Below are 17088 nucleotides of genomic sequence, written 5' to 3' on the forward strand. Positions count from 1 at the left end.
TTTAAAAGCTATTAAATGTCCTAATTTAACTAAGGCCTACTCCTGGCTTTATCTAAGTCCCGGTGAAACCAGGCCACTGTTTCCTGGTTTAATGACCCATATTGTATCGATTTATTTGTCTTTATTCACAATATGTTCTGGCACCCATAAAAAACGAATCCACTAATCCGTGGTATTCATTCACACATTAAAAACACTGTTGGCATTGTATTGTCACTTGTGAAGGACCTAAAGAATCTGTTATAGAGCCACCTAAAGTCACTATGAAAGAGAACCTTTGTCAACCTTTTTTTTTTTTTTACCTTTGTCACATTTAATAATTTTTTCCTTTCAATAACACAAATTCAACATTTAATGCTTGATGCAATCAAAATCCTTAATTTATATATAAAAACAATTCAAAACCATGCACGATATTGCAACCACCACCTTTATATTCATGATTGTGTTCATGTGGTGCCTGTTGTTTGCAGTTGTTCAGGCCAGAGCACGAATTTGGTCTCATTATGCCATGCAAGATCGTCAAGTACAACCCTGTAACATAATTGTGTGCATCATTAACAATTTGTCCAGTTTACAATTTAGAAAACAGCATTTAGCTTGACGCTGCTTCATCAAATGCGGCATTGCACCTAGGATCCCTAAAATACAATAAAAAGAAAAAACTCACCAGTAACTTCATTGTCCTCCTTTATTCATTTTAAAAGATATAAAAGAGCCAGATTTTGAATATCCCTGTTTAAAGTTAAAGGTATTCCAACCCCTTACAAACACATACATACAAATAATTGCTCAAAAACACACAAAATAGAAAAATTGAAGAACTAAAAAGAGAGAGAGAGAAACTGCTTCTACTCAAACACAAATCAAACCACTCTGCCAATAAAGGGGGAAAAAACAAGAGGATCATTTGCTTGGGCCCAGAATTGCTTTTTATACTAATTCACTAATAGCTGATGTAGTACTTGCCTTTTCCAAATTATAACTGTGCTATGAGGTAGACCAAAACTCGTTAATTCTGTTTTCTTTTAATTAATTTTTTTTTGTTTTTACTTTGACTTCACTTCAGAGATAACCACTTCTATATGTATATTTAATATGTGACAGTGTGCAAAAAAATAAAAAGGAAAACCAAGTTGAAAACATAACTGCAATCCAACCTTATAAAGCCTTTATAAAAAGCTATTAGAACGCATTATAATTGTTCTTGTTGTTCAAGTGCATAAATGTAAAATGGAAATTGACAGTAAAGTAATATACAGGAACAGTTCAAGCAGCGGGATCCTGTTTGTCATGAATAAAATCTCATTATTTTAACTGTGTATCGTTTTATTTATCTCAGTGGGGAGAAAAAAATAAATCGAGGTGGGAAGGTGACTGCAGCGGTCTTCTTGGATGAAAGTTGTATTTTATTAATGTTTGCAAACAGTTTAAATTGAATTAGGCTCATTGCTGTGGGGTTCTTTGTGTTAAAGGGATAGTTCACCCAAACATTTGAACTCACCCTCATGTCATTCCAAACCTGCATGCTTTGTGAAACAAAAAAAGAAAGACAATGACAAACAACATAGGACTCACTTTCATTGTACAGACATGTTTCAAAATACTTTCTTTTGTGTTCTGAAAAAGAAACGTAATACAGGTTTGGACCGACATGAGAGTGAGTAAATGACAATTTTCATGGGTGAACTATCTCTTTAAGCTCTAACCTGCAAAAAATAGCAAGGCACACTTTTTAACATGGTCCTCCAGCGACCATCTGCAAACATTCTTTACTTCGTAACTTGCCATTTAAATGAACAGTTAAAGAAATGCAAAATGAAGTTTTATTTTTAAATGTGCTCTTTAGAAATACTCTTTATACGAACTCTTACTATACACAACATCCAGTGTTTTCAGTACATTCTCTCCAGCAAGCGAACAAGGCTGCTCCCAACTGTAAGTGTAGTATTTTTAACAGTATTCTTTTTTGCCCTCCACTTGAGTTACGAATGGCTTTTAGGAACAAAGAAGAGCCAGAAATCCCCCAAAACATCTTGTCTCAAGGATAAAAACTCACCTTTCAGAAAACAAAAATATTTGTATGTAAACACAAACACGCATGCACACGCACACACTCTCAAAAAAAGTTTCTTAGGGCTTCTTGACCTTCTTTCTCTTCACTGTCTTGCTACCAGTCATTGTCCTTGACGTTGTGTTTGTGCGGGGCTGAACCATCATCCGTCCGTTAGCACTGCAGTGCAGCGTGTAGTGCTCAGGGTTTAGAGGATGTCCATATTCATCCCGGATGTGGCTCAACACAGTCCTCGAGAGCGCCTCGAAATGTTCAGCAGCAGCAGAAAGTGCCTTGGCTGTGTGGGCTCTCTGGCGCAGGAGAGTATCCCGCTGCACCGCAAGGCCCTCAACCTCACCCTGCAGGCCCAGGATCGCATCCAACTTCCTCTTGCGGCAATTCTGAGCGGCAAGCTTGTTTTTACCTCTTCTGCGCACGTCACGCAAGAGCGTGACTTCTGATCCTGAAAGATTCTGCCTGTCCAGCAGCTCCAGGAAGTTTTCTACAGGCATGTTGACAATCTGAAAAGCTGAAAATTGAAGACCCAACGCCTGCACCCGGCGTTCGTCGCGACTTATCTCTTCAGGTTCAGACTCATCTTCGCTCATCACTTCCTGTTTGATAGTTGTGATCCAGCTAGACGATGTGGAATTTTGAGCCTGTGGGGCCGAGTAGGTATGATCATGCCAGATGTTGTCATGAAGGTTCACAGGCGACCAATCACGGTAAGCAGCTGCACAAGCGCCGCCTTTTGAAGAAAGAGACTCCACTTCACTGCTATAGCCTGTAGCTCCACCCTCATCCTCGCAAAATGAATCGGACGAAGTAGAAGGGGATGCGGCGCTCCTAGAACTGCTCTCCAAAGACAGGCCAGAGTCTGAATCCTCCACCCATGGAGTGTCCATCTCACTTTGCATGCCATCCAGCATCTGAGGGTCGATCGTACCAAGATTACCCAGATCCAACATGTTGATGTGCTCGAAAACAGCCTCGTCTAGAAAGCCTCCCATCTGCGTAGGGGAGGTTTCATTACGAGAGCTGTTCCCAGACAAGCAGAAGAGCGATGAAGGAATTGCCCCTGCTGAGGTCTGAGGAGGGACTGAGTGAGAAGAGTTTGTGGATTCCAGACGGAAGAGGGGTGCTCGGGAAGATGCCGGCCTGCAGTTAGCTGAATCTCCCCTGGTTACCATGGCATCTTGAAGGCTTACATTATAGCTGATGGGATTAGGAAGGTCGGCTTCTAAATCTGACATGCGTTGGGGGACCATAGAGTCAAAATCCTGTAGATGGAAGAGGGAAATATTGTCAATGTAAACATTTTCACAATTCTTATTCAGTGAAAATGTGCACAACACACAAGAATCAGAAAAATAGTCTAGTATTTAGATGGCCCATAGTTGGAAAAACGAATTTATTGGTTTGGTATTGCAAGTTCTTTTTTGGTAGGATTATTTTTCAGTGTCTATTAACAGCATTGGTTGCATAATGGCCATTTTTAATTAAAAATAATTTAATAAAAAAATAAAATAAAATAAAAATCAAGCGTACAGTAACTGTAACACACTAGAAGCAAATGTGATTAGTCATATTTTCAGTGGCAATCATTCTACCATAACTGATGTCGATATATTTGTACTGAACCAGAACATTCCCTTAATCTTGAATGGAGGATAAAAGCATCCACACTTACATCAAATTCAGAGAGGAAGTCCTGCCACTGTGGAGGAAGCTCAAGCCCAGAAAGAGGTGGAGGAAGGGTACTGCCCAGCAAATCCTGGAAAGAGAAGCAAAAAAAAAAAACATTTAGCCTAACATCTCACTCCAACAACAGTTAATATGGAGTTGAATTACCAGAAACAGAACTACCATAACCAAATGTAACTTTTCTCATTCATTCATTAATTCATTACTTGATTACAATATTAACTAAATTCCTGTTATGCAACATTATGCAATCATTTCTTAAAAATACATTATGTAGTACAGAAGTTTGTTTCCGCCACAGAATAAAAAAATAAAGGTAAACTTTTTCTCTCAGAATTGCTTAAACACTCGCAATTCACCCTTCGCCGGGAGTTTGATTGACAGACTATCTGACCAATCATAATCTGACATTTTGTCCGATAAAGTAGTCAATAGATTTAGTAGATTAACGTTGGTGGACTTGAATTTGAAAAACAGAGTGTATTGACGTTTTTCCATGGTTGAAACAACATTCCTTCTGATGTTGATATTTATTTGAAGCTATAAATTAAGTAGAAGGAAGAGAAGACTTTGTTTCATATCAAAAGTAACTTGTTTACACTGTCAGTGAAATTTTTTGCTCATATGTGACACAGATCGGATGTGTTCTATGACAGTGAAACGGAAAAAAAACGCATGCATTCGGATATTTCGAGATCGGTTTCAGGCTTCGTTTATAGGTGGAAATAAATCAGATACGTGCCAATGCGACTCATGTTAACAGGCAGAGCGGATTTTCTGAGGCATTAGACTTTGTATCCGCGGTTTAATGACGAGAGAAACCCTGACGCACATATGCAAAGGGATGGAATGGCCAGACGAAACGCTGTGTTGTCGTAGGAGAGGAATGTGGACACACGTTTGGTCAATCCAACTGTCTCCATTAACTTTGCATTGCGAGAAGCTGACTTTTTGTCATTTCTGACTTATAACAAAAAACTATGCCTAAAAGCTGCTATGTGACAAGGTGTACAGGAAGAACGTTTTGTACATTTTAAAGGGGTGGTATAATGCCCTTTTCACAAGATGTAAAATAAGACTTTAATGTCCCCAGAGTGTGTATGTGAAGTTTTAGCTTATAATACCCCACAGATATTTTTATATGGCATGTTAAAATTGTCACTTTTTGAGGGTGAGCAAAAATGCAACGTTTTTGTGTGTCCCTTTAAATGCAAATGAGCTGCTGCTCCAGACACAGAGGAGGTGGAGCTTCAAGAGGTTGTGACCTTTTACCTCACACAGACTAGAGCAGTGGTTCCCAAACCTGTCCTGAAGCACCCCCAACACTGCACGTTTTCTTTGTCTCCCTAATCAAACACACCTGATTCAACTCATCAGCTCATTAACCCATGTGATAATGAGCTGATGAGTTGAATCAGGTGTGTTTGATTAGGGAGACAAAGAAAACGTGCAGTGTTGGGGGTGCTTCAGGACAGGTTTGGGAACCACTGGACTAGAGGATGGATACCCGACGGGCCAGGTTCGGACAGATATTTAGAAATGATGTTCGGGTCGGGCTCGGTCACATCAGCACGATAAGGCATTGAACATTTTAAATTTTAAAAAATCGTATTATGTAGGTAGCCAATGGGCCTGTTTCACTTGATGTTAAGGAGGGATAGGCAACTTCGGTCCTGGAGGGCCACTGTCCTGCAGAGTTTAGCTTTAGCCCTGATAAAAACTCCCCTGCCTGTATCTATCTAGTAATACTGAAAACATTGATTGCCTTTGTCCAGGTGTGTTTAATTAGGGTTGGAGCTAAACTCTGCAGGACAGTGGCCCTCCAGGACCAGAGTTGCCTATCCCTGATGTAAAGGTTCGTTTTTGTGATTAAAATAAATTTTAAATATTACCCTAACATCCGTCTTACTGCGTGCGGAAATTTGTTTATGTAGCTATGACAACGAAACCAAGCATAATGTGCGCGTTTGTGTTAACGTGCGCTTGCTGCCCCGTGTGCTCTGATGTGCTCATCTGTTGTATATTTCCGAATGTCTTACAGTTGCTTAATAAAAGCGGGCTTTCCACAAAAACAAACGTATGTGTCATTAGTATGAGAAAATATAAGATTTTTTAACTGTGTCAGGCTCGGGTCGGGCTCGAACAAAAATATCTTAATGCCTGTCGGGCTTGGGTCGGGTTCGGTTACTGCTCTGTCAGACGCGGGCCGGGCTCGGACAGAAAAATACGGCCAGATCCGCACTCTAACACAAACATGCACTAAAAAATTCCACAACTTTTAGTCTTATGTTTTCAAACCGGAGTCAGACAATGACCCTCAAAATGTCTTGCGACCCTCAGACATTTTGAAAAAACCCAGTGAGAACGGCGAGCTTCAATGAATGGCTAAAACCGTAGCTCATATTGAAAATTGTTTTAAAAAGGGCATTTGTCCGGTTGGGCAAGTACAATTCTCTTCCACTTGTCCCTTAAAAAAAACATGTCCAGGACAAGTGTTATTGTCGAGCAGTGATATGTAGGGCCCTATAAAATCCATTTTATTTTTTTCCCAAATTCAGTTTTATTTTTTCCCAAATTCCGTTTTATTTTTTCTCGTTTTAATTTGTGCAAATTCCGTTTTTTCCGTTTTCATTTTTGGGAATTCAGTTGTTTTTTACACTTTACTGTTATTTTAGTCGTAAAAAGAGTGTGCTTTTAATGTTAATTATTAAAATATACACAAATAAAATAGGAATGACCTTAAATTTATTGAGGTAACAAACATCACATTTACTCAGTACTTTTCAGGACAAATACTGCATGATGCAACATAGCACTGCACTCCAAGTACTTCAAGTTAGGGCTGGGCGATATGGCCTAAACAAAAAAAATCCCTGATTTTTTCATAAAAAATCCGATTTACGATTTAAATCTATTTTTTTTTTACCCCTATTTAAAATCAATCTGCAGATGACAAATGAATTGTTCAAAACAAGTTTTAGCTTTATTTAATTATATAAAGTGCAATCTGAAACAACAAGCCAAGATGGCAGGCCCTGCCTTTGTAAACAGAGAAAATGTAACATAACATAACATAAAATGGGTGTAAATGTAAAAAAAAAAAATAAATAAAAAAAAAAAAATGCATCACTAAGTGTATTGTGATTGTCAAAACAGTTGGTGACTAAACAGAATTGTATTTAGGGCCTTTCTCAATCTGTGTTCTTGTCTGTACTTGTGTTCTCGTGTTCTTGTGAAACGTCATCTTTTTTGGCCCAAGTACTGTCCCAATACACAAGTTTGCATTATGGCAAGAACGGTTAAAAATCCCGGAAGTGTTCTTGACACGTCCATTTTACCGAGGATGCATCGGTTGGTAACTTGTGTGAACTTGACGGCTGAAATATCCCAGCATTCATTTCGGGTTTCGAGGAAGGAGAGGCAGGTCAATACAGAAAGTCGTTTTTCTACAATTTCGTACGCTATTTCTTCACTAAATTCACTTCTGAGGACATTTGATGCGAGAAATCAACTGTGTTGATTTTAATATTGGCATTTTTACGAAAATTTATGCCGAATCGAAAATGTGCTCAAACGTTTTAGGAAGTGAGAATCTCCATAAGAACCTGCGGGTGTTAAGTTAGCTTGCGAGCCAACCGGCCAGTCTCACAGACTCGTTTTACCCCACAGTCAAGAGACCATTGCCTTTTTCCGGCGTTTTTTCCCGCCGTTGGCTAGTGATGTATACACAAACAAACAACAGAAGCAGAATGAAAGGAGACAGGCGTTGCTTTATTGTTATGAATATACATTACATTGTAGTGTACAGTTGTAGAGTAATCCCTTGAGCTGAGGGTAGGCTTGGGCGATAAAGCCTGGCTGTTATCGTCAATAATTCTCATTATGTTTGGGTACTGCAGACGGCGTTTGTGCGGGGGTATTATTGCGCAATACCAGCAAGAACACATCGTCTCAAACTGTCAGCAGCGTTCTGTGTGCTCGTCACCTTGTGAGTTCATTCTTCCTAGAACAACTAGCAAGAGCGTTCTCCCCAAGCACACAAGTCCGTTCTTTGCATTCTTGGTTTTGAGAAACACCCCAAGTTTAGTGACAACAATGTTTACATGGTACACTGACTGTATGCTACTGTTTTTTATTATAGCTTGATACAAATTTCACAATTTCAATTCTTGATTCTCATCCGGATTCAATATCGATTCCTTTGGATAAATATTAGGTACAGTAGATACGTTAATGTGTTGTTAATTTTTCTCTCCCAAAAAAAAGGCACCTACTGTAAACATACAGAGCCCTGTCTGTCAGCTGGTAGCTATTATTATTAAAGGTTAAAAATAACATCTCAAATTTATTTTAATGCGTTTTTTATAATGACAACGTTATAATATTTAAATGATATAGGTAAAAATATAATAAAAATGTAATATAGTTATCATATTTAGCTAAGTACTTCTCTCTACAGACAATATTTTAAGTCCAACTAACGTGCTATGGTTATTAAATGGCTTTCCTGAGGTAAACGTTACCCGACTGTTCTCCAGCTATTTATGGACCTCTGTCCGCGGTTGTCGATTTTATTACATTTCGGTAAGTTGAACTGTATCTTTCAAATTACCTATTGATCATTCGTGTTTATTTATATTAACTAAGTTAGTAGTAACAGATAGAGATGGGAATTGATAAGGATTTAACGATTCCGATTCCGTTATCGATATTGCTTATCGATCCGATTCCTTATAAGTACAAATTTGTTTGTTTGTATTAACTCGCTTTAATATCTGATCAGAAGACACAACACCGAGCACATACACAAATTATGTGTAGCAACAAATCTAAAAGTATAGGTGAGCTAGCTTCTCAAAGTGAGTGTGTGTGTGTGTGTGAGTGAGCATGTGTGCGTTTGTGTGTGAGTGAGTGAGCGCGAGAGAGTGCATGTGTGAGCGCGAGAGTGTGTGTGTGCGCTAGTGAGTGAGCGAGAGTGTGTGCGTGAGCGCGAGATAGTGTGTGAGCGCAAGTGAGTGAGTGTGTATGTGCGCGCGCGTGTGTGAGTGAGCATGTGTGAGTGAGTGAGTGAGCGCGAGAGAGTGAGTGAGTGAGCGCGAGAGAGTGTGTGTGTGTGTGTGTGTGCGCGCGCACGAGTGTGTGTGCGCGTATATTTGTGCGAGTGAATGTGTGTGAGACAGCACGCGATGGCTGGTCGGAAAGCAACATGGAGTCCCGTTAAAGGCCTCATTATACTTCTGCGTCGAACTTCTGCCTCTGCCATGTTTGCCGCGTTCTGAATCAAAACAACGCAGCGCGTGTGTGACGTCATGACACATATGCAACGAGCGGAACCGATAAGCGGAATCGATACGCAGTCATGCTAACGGTTCCAAGGAATTGATTCACTGGGCACCGGTTCTGAAGAAGAATCGGTTCTCGATTCCCATCCCTAGTAACAGATGACCGGTTCACGTGCCGCTTGAAATGAGATCTGTCTGCGATCTGTCACGTCACATTTACAATACAAGCACCAAAACGGTGTTTATTGTTTGAATTTTGTAATTAAATTGACAGAATCTGAGAGCTGAGAATTTGTTTTATATCAATAGTACCGTAAATCTTCTCTGTCAGTGTCAGTGTCCTCTTTGCTTCGCGATTTTCTCTGCGTGAGAAAATGGATGCGGGGCGTGAGAGCGTGTGGAAAGTGACAACTGCGTGAGTCTCACGGTGAATGCGTGAGAGTTGTCAGCCCTGCAGATTCAGTTTGTAAATGTTTTTGGCGGGTGTGCTTGTGCAGCCACGGTCTTGTTCATTTGCCATGTTGTTTGTGTAGCTCTATGGCAAATGCGCTGAGCGCGTCCGGAACTACGGGAGCCCAGAGGGAGCGTCGGCGGATATTATAGAGAAAACCGATTTTCATTCAAACATATCGACGTACACTACACATTCGAGTTAATCGATAAAATCGATTTATCGACCAGCCCTACTTCAAGTAACAACAAAATATGAATGGTTATGATATGAGCTTTAAAATATGAATGGTTATATTATCTGGTTAAAACGCAGTGCAGGTGCACAGCAAACACATAGCTGAGTGTCTAGCGCAGTCATTGGCTGTGCTGCCGCAACTGCACGAACCTATGGCGAGGCGGCAAACCAATCAGGCCACTTCACGCCCTGGCGCGTCAGAGCCCGCTAGAATGAGCGTCTATGGCTCATTCAGGCTTATATATATATATATATATACGTCTATTCTTTGTAACTTAGTATTTTGTGTTGTCTCTGTAAAGCTGCGGACCGGACTGAGTCCAAAACAAATTTCCCTTCGGGGACAATAAAGTATATCTTAATCTTAAATCGACTGAAGCGATCCCCCGATCAGAACGGGAGGGGTTTAGTCGCCCAGATTTGCTTCCAGATTCTGCATTTTCCCCAGACATACGTTCTTCTCCCACACACAAAAAAAATTTCATTCCAAATATGTCAAATTCCACGTTAACACTAGATTCCGTGTTAATTTGCCAATTCCGTGATTCCATCCGTGATCCATCCGGGAAAGATGTTTTCCTTGATTGGTTTTCCCCTGAAGAGAATTACGTTGTTGAAAACTAAAGTAAAAGAGTGACGCACGTTCATTGCGTTTTACCGTGATGAGAGATCCGTGTCTTTATTAAACTCAACACATTATAATGATTTATCTGTCATCCACCCTCGATTAATTGTAACATTATGTTTTTATTACTTGCCCCGCCGACCCGCGGATTATGATCCGCGCAGCACTATCGGCAATTTATATGGTTTGAGAATGGACACAGGCCGGGAACCCGCAACTTAACTGTCACGGTGGAAAAGGTGTATCTGATCATGTGACTGTATGTCCGAGATTTGTCGAGAGCCGGAGGCGGCACGAAATTTGACGGAGGCGGCCACCTCATTATTCTCTATGCAGGAAAATCCCTGCTTATAATAGGCTTACCATAGTGAATCAGGGTAAGACAAAAACACATTTTGGATTGATGTATTGACTCATTATTTGAATTTTAAAACAAAAGAAAAGTTGCACAGTGTACCTTTAAGTTTTACATCGAACCTGGTGGACACACCATTCCTGTAAGACAGGTAGTAATTAGTGTTTGTTTACCTCCTGCTCTAATGCTGAGCTTTGAGTCAGTTGGTTCAGTGAAGCAGGGCTGGTTTCCTCCTGCCCTCTCCTGTCTTTCTCGTCCTCCTCCTCATTCTCTTGCTTCAGTAAAGTTTCCTGGAGAGAAAGAAATTGTAATGTCAAAATAAAGGCTTAAAATGTTTCTTTATGGTGATAAAACAGTACATTCAAGAGTACTTCCAAGAGAGTAAAGAAATACTCCATAAACTATGGTGCACCTGTTTAGAACAAATGTATTTCTCTGCTACTCATTTAATAGATTACATTTATTCAAAGAAATGTATGAATTTTACTTGCACTTGTGGTAGTTAAAGAAAAAAAAATATTTGCATAACATGCATGGTTTAAACGGTGGCTCTAGGGAGAATTCATTACTTGTATTCCAGATTTCAGAAACTAGGTTAAACTGTCAAGACATGATTGAGTAACAACGAACTTAACAGAAAGAGCAGGTTTGGGCTAGACCAAATGGTAATTTACTTCTCTCAGACAAACTATTACAAAACAAACGATCTGTCCATTAAAAACAGAGAAAAAAACGGGAATTTCGTCAAAGTCATTATTTTATAACACTGTACTTTGACAAATAGTTTCTTAACATACTAAACGTTTAAACCTATGGTTTAAATGTGACGTTTGCCTGACGCACATGTACATCTAGTTGCCATGGTAACTGACATTTAAACTAACAAGTGAACAGAAAAGTTAACTCGTAAACACTTTATTTCCTCACAAAAACTTGCAGTAAATTTGCTAAGGAAAAACAACGTAAATACACAAAATCATAGCATAAAGATCAGAACAGATCAATTCAAACAAGTCGATCTAATTTGGCCATATATTTATTAACAACATCTAATATGTAACAAGTAACATTAAACTAGTTTACTTTTCTTATGGATAGGCTAACGTTAGGTCACTTATTGTTTCGCTTTCGCCTATTAGATGCTCACGAGTGCCACTTGCCATGAAGCTAACAGGCTAACTCAACAAAATACAAACACAAAATACTGAAAGCTGTTCACATGTGGCTGCCGTGTGCCCCCTGAAGAGAAAACAACATATTATAACTTAACTGTTAAGTATGGAAAGGGTGTAATACGGCACTGCATTGTTACCTCTTTGGAAAGTTCGCCAGCTGCACAGCAAGGCCTTGAAACGGTGCAGTCCTGAGATACTGACCGTCCGAAGCCCTCTCCAGTCCTGTGATCATCCTCTTCCCGATGATTTTCGGTATTTACGTCCTCGTCATCAGGGTCCCCTGACAGGTCGTGTGGCTCACTGACATCGGAACCCTCATCAGGCACCAGGTGCACCAACCATGCGCTGACACGCGTGGGGAAGCGGGCCGGGGACCCGAGCGCACGCACTTCATTCAGCAGCCTGCGGCTGGTGAAAAAATAGTCCAGCTCGGGACATTTAGGGTGCACTTGATGGCCCGCCGCGGTGTCCCGATAGAGGTGAAAAGGGGTCTGTATAAAAGCCGAGCTCGGCCCTCCGTCCGTTTCTATCAACGGCGAAAAGTAGCCGCTAAAATAAGTGTCGACATCCACGCGAACACCTATCAAACTAAGCAGAATCGTAAACTGAATGAGTCCCTCGGTGAAATATTTCTTCATATGATGCATGTTTCAAAACAAATATTTCAACCTCGGGAGGCCTGAACGAGAACAAAGATCGCCCGTTCGCAGTTAAACAAAGACAAAATCCTAAACAAAAGAGCACGCGTTGACTACTCTCTGTGTCAGACAAAGAGCAGCCCCGACCGGCGAAACTGTTCGGTGCACTTACACTACCGGCTTTTCATAATTTCCGGGCCTATAACATCCTAATGCGGAGATAGTGCCTTCCTCTAATGTATCAAAACACAAGGAGTCATTCTCATCTAATATAATATGTAGCGAACGACAAAAATAAAACTTTTTATCTTATTAAAAGAACAATAAAAGTCCCCGGCTATCCTGAATCGAGCCTCTCATCCGAGGAGGGGAACAACTGCTCAAATCAATTTGCATAATTCATCAAATCCCACTCACATGCGACGGAATTGCCTTCGCAACAAGCTCTGATTGGGCCATTTCTGTTGTCGTTCATTTAAAGAGCCAATCACAAGCAAGCATGCTTTTGTCGCTTCTCTGGTCGCTTCCAAACCCATTCCGCTCTTGGATTTTAAAAAAGTAAACTGTTTTATCCATTATTTATTTATTTATTATAATATATAACTGTTTTATCCATTATTTATTTATTTATTATAATATATAACTGTTTTATCCATTATTTATTTATTTATTATAATATATAACTGTTTTATCCATTATTTATTTATTTATTATAATATATAACTGTTTTATCCATTATTTATTTATTTATTTATTATAATATATATATATATATATATATATATATATATATATATATATATATATTATACAAAACTAGTATTTTGCGTAGATGTCATTTCTCAGTTACATGCATGAACCACAGAAACTAGGGAAAATATTAATTACCACACTTACAGGCATGATAATCTATCTATCTATCTATCTATATCTGTCTGTCTGTCTGTCTGTCTGTCTGTCTGTCTGTCTGTCTGTCTGTCTGTCTGTCTGTCTGTCTGTCTGTCTGTCTGTCTGTCTATCTATCCAATACAATGCAAACATCCAACAACAATGTTGACTTTTTTTACATACATACATACAAACAAACACGTTGTCCCATTGTAGCCTACTTCAAAACATGTTGTTTAACACTCTAAATTGTTGTGCAATTGTTCTTCAGACATACAATATCACAGTCGCGTTTGGTCTGAGAGATATCAACAATGATGACAAACACTTTCTGGAGATAAAAACATGCCACAGGTCGGACTTGGCTAAATCAACTCCAAAGTCATTTAGTTAATCCTTCTCCGCCCTCTACTGTTTAAAAAGGGAACTGCACACTATTGTATCTGAATAGTTGTTTTCTAAATGCACTGAACAAGTTATTATTAGGAGGTGAGGTGGTGAATCGCAATGCAGATTATGGTGCATCTCAGTCTCAAATATATAGTTTGTGTCAGTTATCACTCCAGAAATCCAGTTTATTTTACTAGTGAAATACATGCAAAAGAGAAAAAAGAGAAAGGAGGATCATGATTCACATGACCATGTAGGCTATTTTGGTATTGTGTATTTCAACAAACAAACAAAAATAGTTTTTGCTATAAACTAACAATAAGAAAGAGGAAAGAATCACCAGCAGTAACAACAATACTTATTATTATTAGAATTAAAAACCTCAGCTCAGAAGGATCTTTTTAAATCCACCTTCTGATCTTCTTGTAAATACTGACATGACGGAAAATCTTTAATTTGAGATTTTACGTAATCTTGCCATCAAACTGAAAATCGACAAATGTTTGGGAAAAAAAAAAACCCTGCATGTTTTATAGCATTAAAATTATGGTTCCGTTCACAGCCCGGACAGCCTTTAACATCCACCACCTTATCTGTCCAACACGGTGTTATCCTTTAGAAACTTCAGCTTGTGTCTAGTCCTGTCAGTGAAATGACATAATCGTGAGGTGTGTGTGTGTGTGTTACAGCATCCAGTGATCGCTTTCGTTGTTTGGCGTTTCTGTAAACTCACTAATTTAAAGAGAAAAAGGGGAGGAGCCATAATCACACAAACACTCACTCACTCCCTTATTTGATTTCTCATTGGAGAAACTAGGGAGGAACACTAATCCGTAATTATTTCCGAGAGAGAGAGAGAGAGAGAAGGCTTGTTTGAGATGAGCAAAATCTGCGCAGAACCGATCACCGGTGATCAGCGCGAGATGCATGCCGGTTAGAAATGTGTCCGAGTGCGGTCCGCCTGGCTCTGATGTCATGTTGACGTATATCAAAAAACTCTCGCGAGCGCAAGGCGAACGTGTCGGATTCTGCAGTTGCGCGCAGTTGCTCTCCACCGACTGCGCTGATCAAAAGCATGATGGGAAACGACTTGCTGACGACACAGCTTAATGCTCATTGGTTTAAACAACCATGATGTAATGTTCTCTTTTAAAATGTTTGATTTTAAAACTCTGATATCATGTTTTATGTGTATAAATTATGTGTGAATATTCCCAAACTCTCTGACAGTGCGATCTCTATATGTCTGTATTAAAGATTTTTTTTTATTGATAAACACGTATTTGGAATGGGATTAAATAACAAGTGCATTGTGTCTTGTTCATTATATTTATTTTCATATAAAAGCAACAGAACTTAAATTACATCCAGTTTATTAGCAACACTGTGCAGGAGCGTGAATCCCGCGATATCCATCTTTGATCTCACATGTGTCAGATCCACTGCGAGAAGAGAAAACTGTCCGGCCTGCCTGCGCTTTTTTCACTCCTCCCCTCACTTCAGCCGCCTACTCTCGCATACATTTCAGGCGAGGCAAGGCGCATCTCAAATAAGCCTAGAGAGAGAGCTTCTCTTTTCTGTGTTAGGATAGGTTAAAGAATTTCGACGTCACAAACGAACTGGGCATGCGCACAAGCTTGCATTGACTCCACAAGATTGTGGGATCGCAAATGAATGCTGGAGAAGCGAAAATTAAGTCGTTTTCAGTTGGCTGCCGTCTGTAGAAAGAATAGGATTGTTTGAGATGCGCCTTGCCTCGCCTGAAGAGTATGGGAGAGAAGGCGGCTGCAGTGAGGGGAGGAGTTAAAAAAGAACAGACAAGACGGACTGTTTTCTCTTCTCACGAGATGGTCCTCACTGCAGAACACGAAATCCAGGGGGAGGAGTTGGATCTTGATTCAACTCCTCCCACCTTAGGCCTATACCTAAACCTACCCATCCCCCTGGCCTGATCCCTAAACCCACCCCTAAACCTACCAATCTCCACCCCTTAGATCTGGATCCAACTCCGCCCCCTGGATCTCGTGTACTGCAGTGAGGTGCTAATAGGCTTGTTTGAGATGAAAATCGGCAAAATCTGCGCAGAACCAATCACCGGTGATCAGCGCGAGATGCATGCCGGTTAGAAATGTGTCCGAGTGCGGTCCACCTTGCTCTGATGTCATGCTGACGTATGTCAAAAAACTCTCGCGAGCGCAAGCCGCACGTGTCGGATTCTGCAGTCCAGCGCAACTGCGCTGATCAGAAGCACGATGGGAAACGACTTGCTGACGACCAGTGGCGTAGACAGGGGAGGGGCCATGGGGGCACTGGCCCCTCCTGAAAACTGATTGGCCCCCCAGTGTGCCCCCACCAGTGATGCGCGGGTCAATGTATAAACAACCCGCACCCGACCGACGTTTTCAACTAACCCGCCCGCAACTCGGACCGCAAAAAGAAAGAAAGAAAATATTGTACCCGACCCGCTTCCTGACTCGCGTTTTTTAAAAGCTAGTAAATGCTCATCGTAGCGTCATAGGCCATAGACGGAGGAACTAGGGGTGCGCATTTTTCTGAATGCTGTATGATATAGGCTAGCCTAGTGTTTTGTAATAAAGGCTTGATTTATTCATTTATTTCGTTTCATTTTATTAACAATTAAGATGCTGCATGTGTTTATCCAGTCTAATCGACTTGTGCGTCTCTCCCCCGACTTTCCCAACAAAAATCCCCCCGCCCCACTCTCAGCAAATAGCCTACATAATAAACTGACATTACTGAGCTATATGCGTTTAAAAGTAGCCTAAAATGGCACAATGGCATTGCTCAGTTCAACGTGTTGGGAAATCGGGCATTTTGTCCCGCGTCAGCTTTTATTCAAAAGTTAATAACGCGCTCAACATTCAAAAGGTAAATAAGGATTTCCCACTTTCATCTCTGCAGACTGAGCTTGTGCGTCATCCTCGCGCAGTTATTCAGCCAATAAAGTGCAGTAGACCTGTGTATTTCATAGAACATTGTGTCTAGGCCTACTATATAAATGACAAATGTTTAATTGGCATCTTTATTTCAAACGACCCGACCGACCGCGACCCGAATATCATTAAAAATATTTTTGGATGACTCGTAACCGCGGGTGACCGCATGAGTCATGACGCGGAACAACATGGGTAACGTTAGAGGAGAATCTACGAATATTGTTTGTTGGGTAAACACCAGAAACATAAACCTATTATAAGCCACATTATACATGAACTACATCCACTGTATTTAGTCTGTAGGACAGTGGTTTTGTTGTTGTTGTTTTTGTT

The 17088-nt window shown here is 40.3% G+C and overlaps 1 protein-coding gene across 1 annotated transcript; it reads right to left on the reverse strand.

Annotated features, from left to right (window-relative positions):
- Positions 1-209: 209 nt before the first annotated feature.
- nfe2l3 (nfe2 like bZIP transcription factor 3) lies at positions 210-12921 on the reverse strand. The gene is made up of 4 exons (XM_079590055.1): positions 12020-12921; positions 10881-10997; positions 3744-3827; positions 210-3333 (listed from the first exon to the last, which is right to left on the reverse strand). Exons 1-4 carry the CDS (start codon positions 12527-12529, stop codon positions 2134-2136), a joined length of 1911 nt encoding a protein of 636 aa, XP_079446181.1. The 5' UTR covers positions 12530-12921; the 3' UTR covers positions 210-2133.
- Between the last annotated feature and the right edge of the window lie 4167 nt (positions 12922-17088).

The sequence above is a fragment of the Phoxinus phoxinus genome (assembly GCF_949152265.1).
Source record: "Phoxinus phoxinus genome assembly, chromosome: 19".
NCBI classification, from domain to species: Eukaryota; Metazoa; Chordata; class Actinopteri; order Cypriniformes; family Leuciscidae; genus Phoxinus; species Phoxinus phoxinus.